The sequence below is a fragment of the Lepidochelys kempii genome, chromosome 8 (genome assembly GCF_965140285.1).
Source record: "Lepidochelys kempii isolate rLepKem1 chromosome 8, rLepKem1.hap1, whole genome shotgun sequence".
Taxonomy (NCBI): domain Eukaryota; kingdom Metazoa; phylum Chordata; order Testudines; family Cheloniidae; genus Lepidochelys; species Lepidochelys kempii.
This window is the reverse complement of record NC_136387.1, coordinates 90,624,772-90,644,097: the sequence shown is the minus strand read 5'-3', so window position 1 is coordinate 90,644,097 and position 19,326 is coordinate 90,624,772. Positions and strand designations below refer to the sequence as shown.

The following is a 19,326-nucleotide window of genomic DNA, read 5'->3' as shown; positions in this document are numbered from 1 at the left end:
GTTAAAGAAACTATAACATCTGTGGGGATTAACTCTTCACACAGAATTAAAATAATTTTAAAAAGGGGACTGCAAGTTAAATAGCAATTGTTGTTAGTGGTCTTTATACTTCGTAGCATCTAATACCATTCCACTTCTAATTTATTTGTTTTTGTAACCAATATATTTTTGAGTCTGAGTTTGTTATAGATTCACGTATTTAGGACCCAGTCAGACATTCCTTAGAGTCCTGGTTCATCTCTTGCACAACTGATTATTTAATTAAGTATCAATATGAGTCCACAAAGTTAGCTGTTTTATTAGCTTTTATTGTAAAAATCTGATGCTCTGATAATGTTATGATGTTCTTATCTATATCTACTATCTTCAGCTAGATTCAGAGATCCAAAGGTGCTCAGAGTTCTTGTGGTTTAGAAACCAATAAGTGGTTTATATGTTCATCTGTAAAAGATCCTATAGTTTCCATCTTCTAATACTTTAAGAACACACTGAGTGGGATGATACGCGAAGAGCAGAAATTGCTTCAAATGGCTAAATAACTACAATTTGGTGATATGTTTGTTGCTGAATTCATTTACACTCAGAAGATATATGACTAGGAATGGAAGCTATATCCTATCCTATATATTGCATTAGAAAATACTTTTGGGAAGTAGTCAAAAGGTATTTCTGCTGATGGATAAGAGTAGACTAGTTAAAATACTATTATCACATGTCAACATTTTTCCAAATTTTGCTTTTTTTGACAAAAAAAAACGAATTTTGGGGGGAGGGTTTCCCAGCAGATCTATTTATGTTTATTGTTATTAAGTATTAATTATTATGATTAATTAGTAATTAATTTACATTATAGTATCATCCAAAGGCCTTATTTGGGTGTGGGGCTCCATTGAACTGTGCTCCAGAGGGATTACATTCTAGAAGACATAAAATAGACACAGGATTGAGGCTGGAGTTACAACATATGACCAAATGAATATGGTGAAGAATTGGCATAGCTTGTTAGTTACAAGCTTTTTGCTGGTTTTTAATGTTTTTTAAATTGGGGGTAGAGGTAGGGTGAGGAATGACAGGAATGAGGAGATTAGTGAGAGTAAGGAAATGTCCTACAGGTTGCATGGATGTCCTTGAAAGATTCTCTCCCTCCTCCCCACACTGCCATCTAAGGCCCTGATACCGCAAAGACTTAAGCAGCTGCTTAATTTTACCACCATGAGTACTTCCAATGAGTCTTCACTATGATAACAAAGTTAACTATGTGCATAAGTCTTTGCAGGATTGCCGTTTAAAATTTTAATATTTTATAGTTGTAAATTAAATAAATGAGTTCCAGGTAATATTTTCCTGAAAAAGTGGTTAAGGAAGTGTGTCATCACATTGATAGTTTTACCTGTACGTCAGGAAAAATGAAGTCTTATATATTTCTTAAAATGTATATGCTGCTCACGAAAGGGTAATTGCCAATATAAATATCTACGTTCTGCAGCATTCAGGCTCAAATCCTATAAAACTCCTCAATTTGGAACTCCATTTCAGCGAGAGTTCTGTGCCTGGAAGGCTTGTAGGGTTGGGCCCTGAAAATCTTACTATCTGTGCCTTGTATTATTAGAAGAAATAATCTCTGTTCTGCTAAAACCACTGTCCCAGGAATGAACACACACACAAAAGACAAAAAACATTAATCAAGGAAGAAATTTGGAAAACAGATCAATTCATACTACAGTGTTGGAAATAGGTAATAGTCATGTGAATCTTGTCTACGACTATCCACTGAGTAATGTTCTTTAGGTTAAGTTGTCAGGTCCCTCAACAGTATTACTGAGGGTAAAGAAATAACTAGAGTATGAAAAATTTGAAAGAGATGGTTGATGGTAGGTTTCTACTTTGCTCCCAAACTGCTCCCTAGATCCTTTCTCCCTGATGCACACAGATCCTCAGGCTGCTACCTTCCTTTGGCAAAGAACAGGACTCCAGACTGCTCCCAGGAAGGAAGCCAGGACCAGATCTCTGGGAATTGGATGCCTAAATACCTTTGAGGATCTGCACCCCAGTCCCTAGTTGTGTCTACCCCACCAGGCTTTTTGCCAGTAATTTCCCACCATTGTAACATTTCGTCCCCACTAGTTGTGGCAACAGGAGCAGCACTACAGCAGACCAAGTTTTAGGTGACCATTGGTTTTTTAAGCACCGTCATAAAGATCTAATCTGAGTATGATAAAACAACAAGGTGCATAAATAGCTGGCAGCTGCCTGAAGCCATAGCTGCACTAGTGCTGCCACTAGAAGAGCTGAATGCTCGGTGAATGACAGGTCCTGGTTTTGGCAGTAGACAAGGCCTGTGTGTCGTGCCTGAGGCAGCATTAATGTTATTCTGAGTGTGAATTTTGGCACCTTCTGACAACCTGCGTACCTTCAGGCCAGGATGCTGTGTGCTCACCTAGATGTTTTGCCTTGAGGAGGTGCCGGGGGTAACAAGCCCAGACTAGGGCTAGAGGTGCCTTGTTGGCACCGGTTAGCTAATACGATGCAACCGGCTGCCGCAGAAGAGGAGCACATGATAAACTGGTAAGTTAAAGCCCTGGTGGAGCCTCCTCACCTGGTTAAGAGGAGGCCACAGGAGAGCCACCTGTAGCGCCCGACGCACTGGGCCTTGTAGGGCTTAGGGCTGGTGGGGCTCTGCTTGGCAGGCCACGTGCTTACCCTTGACTCCCCATTCCTCTGGCTGCCCCTTATTGTCCCCCCATGTTTCTGACCCCCATTCCCCCGGCTGCCTCCCTCCTAGGGTCCCTGTTCTCTCTCTGGTTTCAGAGTAGCAGCCCTATTAGTCTGTATTCGCGAAAAGAAAAGGAGGACTTGTGGCACCTTAGCGACTAACCAATTTATTGGAGCATGAGCTTTGGTGAGCTCCAGCTCCCGCCATCTCCCCCTCTTCGCCATTCCCCGCCCTCAGCCCTACGTCCTCGCGCCCGCGTGCACCGGACTAGTACCTGCGCGCCGCCCCGTGACGCTCCCGGCGCGTGCCCGTCTGCCAGAACCGGAAACAGCTCGACTCGAGCGCGGGATCGCCGGGGGACGCGCGCGTCGGGGTGAGTCCCTGGGTCCAGTGGGAGCCGCGGGCTCGCGCAGGAGTTGCGTGCTCCCGCAGGGGGGAAGGTGGGGGGAGGCGGGAGCGGGAAGCAGCGCTTCCTGGTGCCCCGCGGGGGCGGGAAACCCGTGCGGGGCGCTTCCCGGATTCCCAGTGGGTGCGCGTGAGGCGGACGGCGCTCCACGCGTGTCACCGGGGGCGGGACCTCCGGAGTCGCGGCGGGGGGCTAACGGGGGGCGTGGAGGGTGCCCGAGCTGCCATACGTGAAGGGGGCGCGCGTGGGGCCCGCTGCTGTGTGACGGGCAGGGGAGGAGGGGCCCTCCGCAGGGTCCCGGGGACGAAGGGCTGGCTGGGGGGGGGCGCACGCCCCGCAGTGCAGAGCCCTGAAGGGGGAGCGGGGTGACAGGAGGAGCTGTTGGGCAGGGCGGGCTGCCGTTGGGCTCACAGAGGAGTCCCCTCACGGCGCTGAGAAGCGGGTGTGGGCCTGTCCTGGTGGGTGTGGTGGGGACGGGGTCCTCTGCATACCGAGTAGCTAGAAAATCGACCCATCATCGGAGAAATCAACAGACGGAAACATATTCTTGGTAGCCTTTTCCTCTGACCATGCTGAGCAGCCCTTGGATTTCATCACAGTGCTCATTGCATGCCTGATGATATCACACACAAACATATGGGGGGCCCGCTCATTAGAGGCCATTAGTCTAGGGATCGTGTCGGAGGCTTTTTCTTCCTTTGCCTTTTTTATTAAAAAATATTTGTCTGAAACTGCCATCTTTGTTCAAGTGCATCAGGGGCTTCTTCCTCTCCTTTCTCCTCATACCTTTATTTAGGGAGTCACAATGGGAAAGGACTGGAAATTGCTCATACAAAATTATAACTGTAGTTGATCAAAACTCATCCATTTCTGTTTACAAGGTTCCAAGCCAATAGATTTTCTTGGGATAGATCCCAGAGGCTTGCTGTCTTGACCTGTGATTTTGCCTTGTCCATTTATAAATGAACAGTATTTCATAAGATAGCACAGAGAGAAATTAATAATTCATCACTAGCAAAATACAGCCCTAATTTGGCAATGTTGCTTAATTTTTTCAGTCATGGTGGTTTGTGAGATATCAGCACTGAAAAAAACATCACTGTGATTCCATTTTGCCTTTGGACCCCTCCACTTCATTGTAATGTGATTTTAGTGGCTGCAATATCAAGAACAGAGAACAAATAAATTGGTTAGTCTCTAAGGTGCCACAAGTACTCCTTTTCTTTTTAGAGATCTAGAACTAACACATTATACTATGAGACCTTGTAATCATAGCCTGACTGCAGAGAGTATAAAACATGGGTCTATAAAACCATGCTGATATTAAAATGAGTGTCAGGATAAGGAAAATGATAATCAGAATGACTAGATTTAATAAATTGGGTGTCACCTATTTTATCATGTATGTTCAGTTTTTTTGGTGGTGGTGAATGTGATTGAATGATTTCACAAAATGTTAAAAAATGCTAATTATTGCATCTCAGCTACAATTTCCTCTCTGGTCAAGGGTTTAGAGACTTTTGGTGCTGCTGCTGACATTTAAAGTATTTCCTTTTCTACATTTGACAGGAGCTTCAACAGTCTAATGAAGTTAAAGTTTTACTTAACATTCAGTAACAATAAAAATATTAATGACAACAAACTGAGGTGTAAAGTTTCATGGCTTGGCAAAACAGAGAAACATTGTGGTGGAACAGTGCAAGTGCTTTCAGGACTAGTACCTTTTCTTAAGCACTCGTCCTGAACTGGTAATCAGAAAGGAATTTTTTTTCTGAGTTACAACAGCATTATGCACCTGCACCCAGTCAGGTGGCAGATTCCTGTTCAAATCCTGTCTCCTCATCAGGCAGAGGGGGGACTTAAACCAAGAGTCTCCCACATCCCAGGTGAGAATCTTTAGCCCAGTGGTTAGGGTAATAAGTGAGGTCCTCCTTCCTCCCTTCCCTTGAATCATTTTGTGAAGTTAGGTTGTCTCTGAGCACATTTACTGGATTGGGCCCAACACACAGTTTAGGCAGAGGAACACCTATCTTCCCCCTGATTTGTGGATCACTTAGTTGGGAGATTTGCCTCCAAATGTTCAGAGGCAGGAATGTAGGTGCCTAGGGAACTTTTACTGCAAAAACTTAGGTGCTGGGTGAGTTTAGGTACCTATAGGGTTAGACTGAAGCTGAGCGGGAGTTTTGTTGATTGCAGTGGTGCCTAAAAATGGGACTTTGGTGCCTGAGTATATTTGTGGCTCCCACCATAGGTGTTTTGTATTGTTATTACTACTATTTATTTTGCCTCCGATACCTATGCAGCACTTATCAAAGTATGATGAGTTCTGTGCTTCAAGGAGCTTAGAGTCTAGCACAGTCAAAACACAGGGTAACAGTTTAGGTAAAGGAAGATATGGAGCGATTATTAACAAGGAAGATAAAGTAGTATGGAATTCTTTAAGAATTGGGTTTTAAGAAGAAGAGAGAAAGAGGGAACTTGATAGACAAGAAAAGGGAGATTGTTCTAATAATAGGGAATTGTACGAAGGACTGCAAAGGCAAGAGTGGCAGCAGAAGATGAAAGGAACAGGAGAAAATGAGAGTCTAGATATAGGCTAGGATAGGGTTATTTAGGACTTTACAAATATCTTAAATTTGATGGGATAAAAGAGAGGAAGCCAGAAAAGGGATTCATGACGGGGGCAGTTGTACAGCATGGTTGGAGGTGAAGATTACTTGAGCAGTGGTGTTTTGAATAGACTGGACCGAGGGCGCATTAGGGAGGAGAAGCTCATTATTATCCATGTCAAGGTGAGAAAAGTAAAGATGGGTTTTAGCTGGGATATAGAGATTTTGGTGTGGAAAGTTTCACTCTGCATACCTTCTGTGGAAGGGGACTGTGATGGGTAGAGTGCCTTAAGTGGGAGGCGTTGTCCCTGGTTCATTTTAGAATTTAAAACTGGTGTAAAAGAAGAAAGTAAAACTCACCTGCTGTGACTGTTACACTTTCCCCCTCTGCAGGTAACATTTGTAATCCCTGTTTATAGAAATGGACTTCAAGTTTTAATGAAACTTTAGAGCCTGAGGGCCTAGCTCAGCCCTGGTTTGTGTCAGACTCGTGGGGCCAAAAGTAGGTTGGCTTCAGAGTAGTAGTACCCACATATACGAGGACTGAATTTAATCCTGTGTTTCCAGGATATTAAAGATTTATTTATTTTGTTTGCTATAAAAAAGGTGAGGAATCTTAGAATGAAATGAAAGGCCTGGAAATTAAGGAATAGTTTCTTAGTTGGGGCAATGCTTTTCACACCGTTCCTGATGGGATGCACTGTAGAGTGTATATAAGAACCCAAACTAAAGCCAGAGGCTTCTCATTGTCATGGCTTTCCTGTGCTGTGTGGAGCTTACCTCTCAGGGAGACTGCAGAAAGACATGAGTTCTCATCCTCATAATTGGGTAAAAGAAAAAAAACATATAATACTTTTTCTTTCATGTTCTCTTTAATAAATGTTTTATGTAGCAAACTTCATAATTTGTCTTAGAACTTTGGAATTAAACAGGGTACTCAACATAAGTCATCAGAAGCTGTTAAAATTTTTCTCTCCTTTAACTCTGTGGAGGAAGAGAAAGAACAAACAAATGGGAACATTGCTGACGTTTAAAGATGAAGTGTTTTTAAATAAACAAATACTTGAACTTGTTGGGATCTTAAATATTTATCCAAATATGTAGATGGGCTTAAAACTCAGCATTTTGTAGTCAAATCCTCTTTGCTTAGTAGGATCTCAGGTTAGTTTTCCTCTGGTAGAATCAGTTATGTTATAAATACCTAGTAAAGGGCAAGGGATGCAGCCTCTTGCTTAAATTTAGATGTTAATGGATATCATCAACCAAGTAAAAATCCTTTTGACTTCTAAAATGTATTTATTTGTAACTTTAAGGCTTCAGGTGTATCTGAAATCCTGACTTTTTTGTATATGTATATTTTAAAAAAATAGGATTTATTTATTTTAGTGAAAGTCTCAGTTTTTAAAAGATTTTTGTAAGAGACTAGAGCCTGATCCTGAAAACAATTAGTACCTAGATGTGTAGAGTTTGCTGCAGCTAGTAGTCCTGTTAATGTAAATGGGACTACTCATTTCAGTAAACTCTACTTTTGGGCATACGTGTTTGCAGAATCAGGCCTGTATTGAGTACTGGTGCAGTGACATCAATCAAACATCCGTTCTTAGCCTATGTCATCATGTAAGCAAAAGATAATGCAGTAGAAAAAGTGGTTAAATGTCACACTATCAATTCTGTGTTTGCTATTGCTAATTGATTGATAGTCAAGGAATTGTATAGAAATCCTTGAATATTTTTGCAGGATTTCAGTAGTAAGTAAGTTATTGAGCTGCTTATGGATATGAGCAGCCTCAGTATTTTCCCTCCTCAAACTAAAACACTGTAACAGGAAGTTTTTCAAATAACAATAATCATGCATAAAGAAACAACACTCCACCTGTATGTATTACATATACAGTCCCCAACATATAAGGACATGGAGTCTAATAATGTGTATGTGTGTACAACATAATGTTGGTTTGAGATCTGGGTTCCTCTCAGTAGTTTGAAATCTTACACTCTTTCTTTTTCTTTTGCCAGAACCTTAGTCAGATTGTGGCTCAGAAATGGGAGAAGATATTTCTGTGTAGTGTTTGGTTTTATGCATAGAAACTTTTCAGTGCTTGGAATAAACTGTCTAATCGCAGCATGCAGAAAGAAGCAATATTGCAACATCACATTTATAGTGTGGGGCAGAGTGAGACTATCATCAGTGTCACTAAATTATGATAGGACTCCAAATGCAAAAAGGAACAGAAACATAGGCAGAGCTACAATAGACTTTGTTTTCTTGTTTTCAGGTACCTTTGACTTGGTTTGAAGATCAGCTATGGAAAAATGGAGCTTAATAACAATTACTGTCTTACTAGGACTTATTGTACGCTGGTCGGTATCATTTGGTTCTTATTCAGGTAATGTATATTCACAGTCTACAAAACAAATACATAAAGGTGAATTGCAAAGCTTTTGTTAAGAGTTAAAAACTGGTTTGTAAGATCTCATACAACAGAAGTAGTATAAGGCCATATTATAATAGCCACTGTGCCTCCCTAAGGTTCTGCCATGGCAGCGCTTTAACGTACCTTGTGTGGTCGTGGCGCAGTGCTGGGTGAGCTCTCTCCCAGCACTCTTAAAAATGCACCTCAACAAGGGGCGTAGTTCCCAGCTTTGGGGCACTGTCTACACTGGCACTTTACAGCGCTGAAACTTGCTGCAGTCGGGGGTGATTTTTCACACCGCCGAGCGAGAAAGTTTCAGCGCTGTAAATTGCCAGTGAAGATAAGCCCTTGAGACTCTTGAGCTGCCATTTTCTCTGGGTTTAGCAATGAGCAACATCAGTCACCACAACCACAGTGCTGAAAAAGCTATTCCATTCTAATCCCCCTGTTTCTGTTAATCCTATTTTACAATGTCCCCCACTAAAATATGCTAGAAGGAATAAAAGAACAGCCAGCTTTCCTTTCCTACACCTTAGATAGTATAGTAGTTGCAGAGTAGCAATACAGCCTCATAGTACAATTGATCAATCTTGGTCTTCAAGCCTTACCACAAGTAAACTGTTCATTTAGTTAAAGCTGTACTGGTAGTAGTGAAGGAAGGGTTAGATTTTTACACCCAACATCCATATTTGCTTGAATGTGTTATGAGATAAATCACAGTTGTATCATTTATTGGATCCATTTCTTCCCCTCCACCCCCACCTCGTGCTGCCTGCAAAAGAACTAACATAAGTCTTTTCAAAATCTCCTGATGGCTCTTCTAAATTGGCTGTTGGAAGCGTCAGTCAATTTGTACAAAGCTTGCTCCTTTACTCCTTTGGTTAAATGCGTAACACTTCCAATCCCTGCCTGCCAGGAGAACCACAGGGCAAGTCTGGGATCAACCCCTAATTTCTTTTAAGGTAGCTCAGAGCCTCCCATTAAAATCACAAGAATTGTCCAGTATTTTTTTGTGACTAAATTGATGGATAACTTTTTGGTTTCATTTACTTGGAGTGATCACTTGAAGTTAAACTGAAAATTTTCAAGCATGATTGTTTGATTTCATAATTTTTTAGTAAAGATAGTTGACTTGAGTGCCTTCTAAAGATCTAAATTTGAAACCTTTCTGTTTTGTAGATAGCTTAGGTCTTTGAGAATTCATCTATTTAAACATACACACAAAATGTAATAACTTTTCTATTGCCATCATTGTATTAACCTTTTATGTTGCTGTGCTGGATGCACTCACCCCTGTTAAAGGGATGCTGCTAATTAGATTTTTTTTTAAAATGGACTAATTCCAGAATGATCCAAGTTCTGAGAGAGTACCCTTTAAATACTGTTTTGAGTTTTAAAAATTTCCTTAAATTTTTTCATAAGCATTTTGTTGTTCCATAATTTATCCTTACGAAAGGATTTTCAGCAAGGGAGCAACTGAGTAAGGCCTAAATCCAGGAAAGTATGTGCTTTACTTGAATCATGTGAGTAGTACCATTGATTTTACTGGGTCTGTTTGTGTAGTTGTTGGATCAAGGCCTAACTGACTATTCAGGGGAAACGGTAAACCTGATTATAAACCAGTGCTGTCAAATGCATAAAATACATTGGAAAAAACAGATGTTTTTACGGAATGTAATTTTCAGGATGACGGAGTCCCTTTACTTTGCTTTGTCACTATTGCTCAGTGAGCTCACACACTTGATCAAGAGATTAAAAGTAGTTCTTTGTTGCTCTCTGAAGCAGACTATTAATGCTGATTCAGCATAGTTCAGAATCGTGTGGCATGAATGACCGGACACAAGGAGGTTATTTCCACTCCCATTAACTATACTAGTGTTCTGTTGCTACATCGTTTTATTTATCTTGTTGTTTGTCTTGTGATGCCTTTTTGAGGCATTGCTAACCTTGTTGAGTTAGGGTTATGTTTGGGAGAGGACAGATAACTAATGCATGGCAGTGAAGGTCACCATCCAAGGCAGCATGGTCAAGGCTAGTTGGTTTTAGACAATTAATCAGAAAAAGTCGTTTATAGTACATTTAGAGTCTAAGGACCAGATTTTGTCTTCTGATACATTTGCAAAGCTGCCATTAAGTGAGTAGAAGCCAACTGCGTGTACCTGAAGGCAGAATTAGGCCCTTGAAACCTCAAACTTCCAGGCAGCAATAAAACTGAACAAAGCAAGGGTTGATTTAAAGTACCTGTATCTAGTATCTGGTGCACTTCTGATAAGAATGGAAAATTGGAATGCATGTGAACAACAATATATTTTTCTTAAATTCTAAATCCTAGTTGGCTATATATCTGCTGCCAGCTTCAGAAAGGTGCATTAATTACTGTGGTAGGATTCCTTTTGCCTTTCTTGAGTAAAGATCCCTTAGGTATAGTTAACTTGTTCTTCTGGGCTGGCTTTAGAGCATGCTAGTATTTAACAAAATGTGAGTACCAATTCCTGAGCTAGCAAATTACTTAATTCACCAGCTAGCTGAATATAGAAAGTGGGTCAGACTATGGATTAGGAACTAGTTTGCCATTTCTAAAATGATCTAATTCCTTTTCTTCACCTCTTTTGAAAATTCCTGCACATCCACAAAAATCTTGAGATGGTTAGAAAAATCTGGTTAATACCATTCGTTATATTTAGTAAATTCTGTGACAGATTCTTTCTGTCCAATAGATTTGTCATTCCAGGGTGGGCATTGATGAGGTTTTTACTCCCTGATGACCTGACCTGTTTGGGATCCTTTTATCTGAACGTCTCTTATTATAGAAATAATGTACTCTCTTTTTGTGACCACAAACAAATCACATATATCTGTGCTTGTGTGAATCCCACAAACATAGATCATGTGAAAGAATTATAGATGGATTTCCTATATCTAAAAGAAACTCTTCAATCTCCATGAGGTTAGAGTCAATATCTCAGTGGAAGAAACTGTCTGCCTAGTTTCTGTTCTCAATAGGTAATCACAAGATAAAGGCAGTGAATAGTATGTATACAGTGGCTGCATAATGTGGGACTACCACAGTTAGATCACTTTGAGGAACTTGTTTGTGAACAAACCTATGAAGACTGCATTGATAAAGATTTTTCATGGCATACTGAACTAACTTCCCAAGAGCCTTGTAAATGGTGTATGTGTGTAAGAAGCTTTCTTTGACTTTGGTCATCACTCAGAGCTACTACATAACAATCATTCAATTGAAAGATGTGGGAAAAAAAGATTCTAGTAAACAAAAATGGAGCATAGACAGTCTGGTAATTCAGAAAGCTTTGTAAAAATGAATTTTTCTTCTCAACCCACTCCATATATGGTGCAGTTTTAATAGAATGATATTACATCGTATATTAGAAATAGGTAAACTACTTACAATGTTAATTCTCTGTTAAGAACTGTGGGGGAAGGGCAATTTGTACAAAGGTGAAGGACAACTCATTTGCTGTTTTATTTCTGAAAAAGTAGTAGGCATATTCACACATAACAAATGTGTAAGAATGCAGTAATTCTACATGGTCTTATTTCTGAGAAAATGCAACACTTTTCATGCTATACTTGATAACATTACCAATGACTTTATGAAATGATCAGGCTACTGTATCTGTTTCTTGAAAATTGTATAAGTTGATAACTGCTCCTCTCAGAAATATTCATAACACCAAAAGAATACTTGTACTATGTTACATATGTATGTTTTTTATAGGAAACATGATCCATTGTTCGTTCTGTCCCAATTTTAGATACTAATAAAGCAAAGTACCCAGAATAAATATGATATTAATTTCCAGATGCATTCTTGGAGGAAAAGCAGTGTCAGAAACAAAAAATAAATGTGTAAGCACTTTTTGCCATCTCTTGCTTTCTTAGGTGCAGGAAAACCACCTATGTATGGAGACTATGAAGCTCAGAGGCATTGGCAAGAAGTTACTTACAATCTACCCATCAAGGAATGGTATGTATCACTTTTAAGTTTCAGCCTACGATGTGTAATGAAAAAAATCAACTTTAAGGTGCATAAAAGTAAGACTTGAGATTTTTAAATCTATTCAAAAGCTTTTTACCATTCTCTGAACTACTCTAAACAACCTGCTTCTCCCTGTTCTTAGACTGAGACATTATTTTTGCTTAAGAAATGTGCAAGTGTTAAGAACTTAAATTTGATTTGTTAGATTTTTGTATATAAAACAGAAAAGTTTGAAAAACAATAGTCTAAGAATGCAGTAAAGATGCAAAGAATGTGCTATGTCTTAGCTCATCCTGTGTAAAAGTAATAATATGAGCAACTGCCACTGGAACTACAGGAGACCATAGTCTTCAAGTTTAAAATATACAGTCTTCTATATCTGTTGAATGAGGGTTTTCTGTTAAACAAAACAGGCCCTTGGGTACTGATGATATTTCAGAAAGTGTATACTTTACATTATCTGGCTCATAGCTTCATGTATTATGGCAGAGTCTGTTGTTAGTAGGTAATTAACAATCGTTAGAATTATGAAGAATATCATACCTCTGGAATCTGCACCCTTGCGAAGACAGCCCACTTGTATTAATTTTTGAGGACACCAGGAGACTAGTATCTCAACTGATACGTTCAATGGCTGAGTCTTGGAAGATTAAGCCTTGTTTTGGATAGGAGGGAAATGTCCACTATGGAAGGTTGCTACACTCCAACGTGTAAAAGAACTGTTAAACTACAAAGGTTAAGAATCTGAGTAATTTTGGTAGCACTCATTTAAGTTTGCTATCTAATAGAACTGGCCATGCAGCAACAAATGAGTTGCAATATAAATTTGTTTTGCCTAGCTACAGGGAGACGTTCTCTGAAGTTGCCAAGCTCCTAAAATATCTCTTGATATTTTCATAGATTTAAATCCTAATTCAATATTAGATATGCATGTACATGTAATTTTGCTGTGCTCCATGTTTATTCCTTTTGTTCAGAAACAAAGTATATTTAAAAAATTGCTGCAGTAAACTACAATATGATTTGTATATCGTTTCCTTGCATGAGATTTCTCTGAGCCAGAGGCTAGAATTTAAATCTTTGTGTTTTTTTCTGTCTTTCTCTAGAACTCATGCATATTTATCCAAGGCTACGTTAATGACATCCTGTCTTCTTGTATTACTAATTAAAAATGTGGCAATTGTTACCTTGTGCTAAGTATCAGTTGATACATGTACTGTTTTCCCATTGAAATACAAGTTTAGGGAAGGATAAGAGTAAAATACACAAAGTAACTGGGAAGCTTACTAGTGAATTGCAGAATATTAAAATCCATGTGAAAGAGCTGAACTGTCTTGGCATGAGAAATCTTGAGAGGTAGGAGAAGAAGCAGAGATGCATCTTAAAGAAATACGATTTATCATCAATTGTTCATAAGATACTCCAGGCAGCTCATAAGGAATTCAAGAAATATCATTTACTGTAATAAATGTCAAAAATTGGCTGCATTGGAGTGGGTAGACTGGAAAAGCCAAGAACTTGCCCCTTGGCAATTATAAAAGACTAGTCAGTCTGTTTCATTCTGAGATTTTAAAGAGTTGATGTCTTATTTTTATAACTTTTATTTTCCTTGAATTAAAACTTCCTCCTTGCATCTGGAAGATGTGGCTAAATTCTAACGGCTGCCGGCCTTCCACAGAAACATTGAAAAAACAGAATTGTAGACAGGAAAACCCTTTCCTTGTGTACCCTCACATATTATCCTCCAGAGTTTTCTTTCTGATGTAGAACTAGGTGAAATGGTTATTGCTGACATCTCTGATCCAGGTTCATGACCTTGTGTCAGCTATTTAGAAGGTATTACTTTAATAACTCAGTTATATCTGCTGTCAATTTTCCTTTAGGCCTTTGTTTCTTCTACATACTGGTAGAATTACCCAGATGTGAGTGTGAACTCCCTCAGTATGAAACTCCAGTTTGTGTGTATATATGTTCTTGTATGTCTGTCTGCCCCAATTGCTTATGGTATACTTTTTTAACCTAAAAGTATGGGGTACATAGTTCAAATTTCTCTAACAGTTGCTGTCATGCTTCACAAAACGCAATATAATATCAAAATCCCACTTCATTTGTCATTTACTCATTCCTGTCACTGATGATGAAAGGCAAGAGTCTGCCCTCAGACTTTAACAGCAACTCAAGACTAGGGTATTACTCTCTGCCTCTGTGTGAGGAATACCTATTGATGTCCCTAAGATTTCCTTGAGTGAGGAAAGCAGAACTGGACCCAAGATCCCTCATGTGAGTCAGAGAAGGTGGACTCTTTCTTACAATAGTTCTGTGTAAGCTCTCTACCTCCTTGTTTCACTCAGTGATGAGACAGTCCAGCGTTGGGGACATAATGTTTTCTGCTAAAGTAACCAATTGTGATGTCACAAAAAATGGACACTGCAAAATGAATGTGTCAGGAGAAGCAGTCTTGATCACAAAAAGGTTTCTTCACACCTATATCATGCTGGGGCTCACCAGTGAAACAGAGTGCTGCACCTGACTATTCAATGAGATTTAGGTACTATATTTTAACAAACTCGTACATATGTCTGTGTCATAAATATAAAAGGAAGGGTAATCACCTTTCTGTAGACAGTGCTATGAAATCCCTCCTGGCCAGAGGCAAAATCCTTTCGCTTGTAAAGGGTTAAGAAGCTAAGGTAACCTCGCTGGCACCTGAGCCAAAATGGCCAATGGGGGGACAAGAGTCTTTCAAATCTAGAGGTGGAGGAAACAAAGGGTTTGGTCTGTTCCCGGCAAAAGCATCACACAGGCAGATCAGGAATGCAGCCTTACAACTCCTGTAAAGTTAGTAAGTAATCTAGCTAGAAAATGCATTGATTTTCTTTTGTTTAATGGCTTGTAAAATAAGCTGTGCTGGAGGGAATGTATATTCCTGTTTTTGTGTCTTTTTGTAACTTAAGGTTTTGCCTAGAGCGATTCTCTAGGTTTTGAATCTGATTACACTGTAAGGTATTTACCATCCTGATTTTACAGAGGTGATTCTTTTACCTTTTCTTTAATTAAAATTCTTCTTCTAAGAACCTGATTGATTTTTCATTGTTCTTAAGATCCAAGGGTTTGGGTCTGTGTTCACCTGTACCAATTGGTAAGGATTATTATGAAGCCTTCCCCAGGAAAGGGGATGTAGGGCTTGGGGGACATATTTTGGGGGAAGATGTCTCCAAGTGGTCTCTTTCCCTGTTCTTTGTTTAAAATGCTTGGTGGTGGCAGCATACTCTTCAAGGACAAGGCAAAGCTTGTACCTTGGGAAAGCTTTTAACCTAAGCTAGTAAGAATAAGCTTAGGGGGTCTTTCATACAGGTCCCCACATCTGTACCCTAGAGTTCAGAGTGGAGAAGGAACCTTGACGATCTGTATATGCAAACATTGGGTATTGCATTGAAGAAAACGTATACATTTCCTTTATAGGATCTGTTTAAATAATTAATCGGCTCTTTGGCTACTTGTCTGCAAACGTTTTGCTGCTTTGGCTCTGCCGGTTATTGAGCCTTCTACTAATGTGTGACTTTGCCCATCATGGAGCTAAATATGACAGTTGTGCAATATGTGAATTCAGTATGGTTCACAAAGCATGTGAAAGGTGGCTGCATACATCTTTATGAAGTAGGAGGGTTCTTCTGTCTCCAGTCAGGAACAAAACAGGTGAGCTGAAGAGTCCTCTAAAGGTATAAATGGGCTACCTAAGTCCAAAGAATAGAAATTGAGAACCTTAATATAAGGAAAACCTCTCTATAGCTGAGGTCAAATCAATACTCTTTAAAAACTGCCTTTTCTTTGAGCTCTGCTAAGTCTGTGTTCTCTTTTTGTGGTTGGGCAAACTTTCTATTTCAGCCTTCTGCTGGAATAGCTCCTGGATCTGAAAAATGTAGTTCATGACTGTGGATGGAGTTGGGGATGATCCTATCAAATCAGGAATTGTGGGCTTTGGCGGATGTGGGGAGCTCATTTTGTACAAGCATCCTATGGATCCCTCCAGCTTGGCTCCATGTAAAGGAATTTTATTCCTCGATGAATATGCTTAGTTGGGTATAGAGCCAACATCTCTTGCAGCTTCTTACAGTCTTCACAGTTGCCAGCAAATGTATATTGAATCCTTTGTTTGTTTTTGTTTTAGTGCTTGCAGTTATTTCTAGTAAAACAAAACAAAAATCCCAATGGGCAATATTTAGTTCCTATGAATGTTTGACTATATAGTAGAGACACGGTTGGCTTAATGTGCAAACTCTTTAGGTTGAAGTGAAGTTACAATGCTGGAATCCTAGATCCATTTTTAAGTTTTCTTTTGTTTTTCAGGTACTTCAATACCAGTGACAATAATCTGCAATACTGGGGCCTTGATTATCCACCTCTTACTGCTTATCACAGTCTCTTGTGTGCTTATGTGTAAGTTAATCATTTTAGGATTATTTTAAATGTTTGCTATTGGTGGAGAATGAAAGAAAAAACAAATGCATTCTCCCCCTCCTCTCAGAGGAGAGGAACAAAACAAATGGCAGGGATTTGCCTCTTTGGTATAGTTCACTTATTATGTGCAATTATGGAGCTGGAGAAACAATAGATGTGGCATTATTACTTCACCCCTCTTGCTTCAAACCTGATCCTGCATTTGTTCCACATTGAAATCAGTTACGGGGCTTTGCCTATAACAGGACTGCAGGATCAGTTCCTCTTGTATTCCAGTGGGTGCAGATTACATTTTAGCCGATGGGTCATAGTTATAGCTTCCTTGAATAAGTCATTTAGGGTTAGCGATGCACATAGTAAGGCACGTCAGAGATTGTTTCCAGCAAATGGAAAATTAATCTTGTATTGAGAACCCAAGTGGCATTTGATGAGTGGATCCTACGTGATACCTTGTAAATATAATTCTGTTATTGGGATGTTCTTCCTGTATGGCCTTTAACCATAGAAAATTTTTAGAAAATTGGAGTGTTCTGTTCAGGGGCAGACAGAAAAAGGGTGCTGCAGGTCAGGTTACGATGCACTGGCAGAGCTATGTGGGGAAAGTTTGCTTCACATCTGTCTGCACTATGCCTACTTTCTGTTAACACTTTAAAAAAATCACAAGTTAGCTTTCAGTTTGAGAAGTGCCGAATGACTGTAATAGAATTAAATTATAGTAATAGAATTAAATCTGTATAAGCACAAGATAACTATTTTCAGTTTTTGTATTGCTGATTAGCAGCTAAATACGATAAAATAAACTGGTCTAGTGGTGAGGAAACCCCTTCCCTGGTCACTATTGCTTTTGATAAAGTTTGCCTCATTTATCTTAATCCTCTAAATATGTCCCTGTGCATATCATTTTTATTGCTGAAAAGAACGTAAAGGGAAATGAGAACTGTCTACATTTTGATGTGTCTATACTTTGTTTTACAGTGCAAAGTTAATAAATCCCGATTGGATTGCTCTCCACACATCCCGTGGATATGAGAGTCAGCCACATAAGTTATTCATGCGTGCAACAGGTAGAAAAATTGCATTTCCTTAACATGATCTTATACATTTTTCTAGCTCACTAATTTAGCACATTTAATTTGGCATCCCTTGTTGTGTCTTTTTGTTCGTTTGTTTGTTTTTTTGGGGGTTTGTTTTGTTTTCGTCAATTTCTACCGCAAAACTGACTGATTTGAGGGTATTGCAGGTCTGGCACTGTTAACTAAGCATCTGTGTCTTCAGTTCTGCTCACACTTGTGAAAGTAGCAGAATCTTTATATTGAACTGGTTTTAGTAACAACTTTAAAAGGATACTTTCCAGTCGTTTGGGTCTCAAATTTAAATTTTAAAGGTGACCTGCAAAGGTTTTTTTAAAATGGATTTGCAACCTTTCTAGTTCTTTATGATGCCTAAAGAAGGCCTGAAGGTTTTATTTTTTTAAATTCTGCTTGCTTTTTATCTTGGAAGTATCAAGACTGGCCTTTAATGAATTTGGAGAGGGAACTCTTAGGGGTTTCAAGGATATTTACTGTGACTTTTCATATCTTAATTGGAGGGGCAGGTATTTAATCTTTATAACTAAGACAACCTTTCTCCACAATGGCAGGTTTCAGAGTAGCAGCCGTGTTAGTCTGTATCTGCAAAAAGAAAAGGAGGACTTGTGGCATCTTAGAGACAAACAAATTTATTTGAGCATAAGCTTTCGTGAAGTGAGTTGTAGCTCACGAAAGCTTATGCTCAGATAAATTCGTTAGTCTCTAAGGTGCCACAAGTCCTCCTTTTCTTTCTCCAAAATGTTTATCGGCCTCTGGAATTAAATAGCTGTTAACAAAAACATGCAAAATCAAAGTGTTTTAAACAGTGTGATTAAAAATCTCAAAATCACTTTTCTGACCATATGAGGCCTTTGAACAGCCTCTATAATGAAAACGTAACTCCATTAAGATAGCAAATAATTTTATTTCTTCTCATGGACATGTTAGTGGAACAGCTGCTGATGTGGCCAGTGGCTTCTAGCAAGTGAAGAATACTGGGAGTAGTGATGTGACAGTAGCCATAAGGCAGCCAAATCATCCCATTATTTTTTAAAGTTTAGTTATACCTTTTGCTTCACATGGCAGTGCAGAGTCCTATAAAATAACTGTGCTGGGTGAGTATCCTTATTTGCTGATTATATTGAGCAGAATCTGATGTTCATCAATAGCACTTTCTTGTGTTGCCCACAAACCTTTCAGTGTGGTTTCTAGTAATTGATTATATTTAGAAAAAAATCACTAGGACGAAATTACCCTTGAAATGGTCTTTAATAATGTTCAAATCAACACGCTTGACAAAACACTGATGTACAAACTAAGAAAACTGATATACGTTCTTTTAACAATAGCCATTAAACTTGTGCATCAGGATTACAAAATTCAGTACAGTTGAATGTTGACCATTGGTGTTATACTTTTGTTTTAAATTTTGAACATGTACATTTGAAAACATTTTCTTTATGAAGTGACAAGTTGATAATGTTTCAAAGACTGTGTTAGCCCTGTGGACTTGCTCATTTTGGGTTTGTTCCTTTAGGGCACTTGAGCACCAGGCCCCAGATCCAGCAGAGCATTTAGCAGAGTCTTAACTCTAAGCACAAGTAGTCGCATTGAATTTAATGGACTGTTCACATGTCTAAGTGCTTTGCTGGATTG

At 39.3% G+C, this 19,326-nt stretch overlaps 1 protein-coding gene across 7 annotated transcripts in view; it reads left to right on the top strand.

Annotated features, from left to right (window-relative positions):
* The first annotated feature begins 3,012 nt into the window (after positions 1–3,012).
* ALG6 (ALG6 alpha-1,3-glucosyltransferase) overlaps positions 3,013–19,326 on the top strand; it is a 38,867-nt gene continuing 22,553 nt past the window's right edge. For 2 of the 7 annotated variants that reach the window (XM_073357460.2, XM_073357453.1), the window contains exons 1-5: positions 3,013–3,086; positions 8,005–8,115; positions 12,049–12,133; positions 16,493–16,582; positions 17,579–17,667. In XM_073357460.2, coding sequence (XP_073213561.1) covers positions 8,034–8,115; positions 12,049–12,133; positions 16,493–16,582; positions 17,579–17,667 — 346 coding nt within the window. In that variant the 5' untranslated portion in view covers positions 3,013–3,086; positions 8,005–8,033. Of the gene's footprint in view, positions 3,087–3,152; positions 3,243–4,177; positions 4,309–8,004; positions 8,116–12,048; positions 12,134–16,492; positions 16,583–17,578; positions 17,668–19,326 lie in introns of those variants that run through there. The other 5 variants (XM_073357455.2, XM_073357454.2, XM_073357456.2 and 2 more) reach the window with 5 other exon arrangements.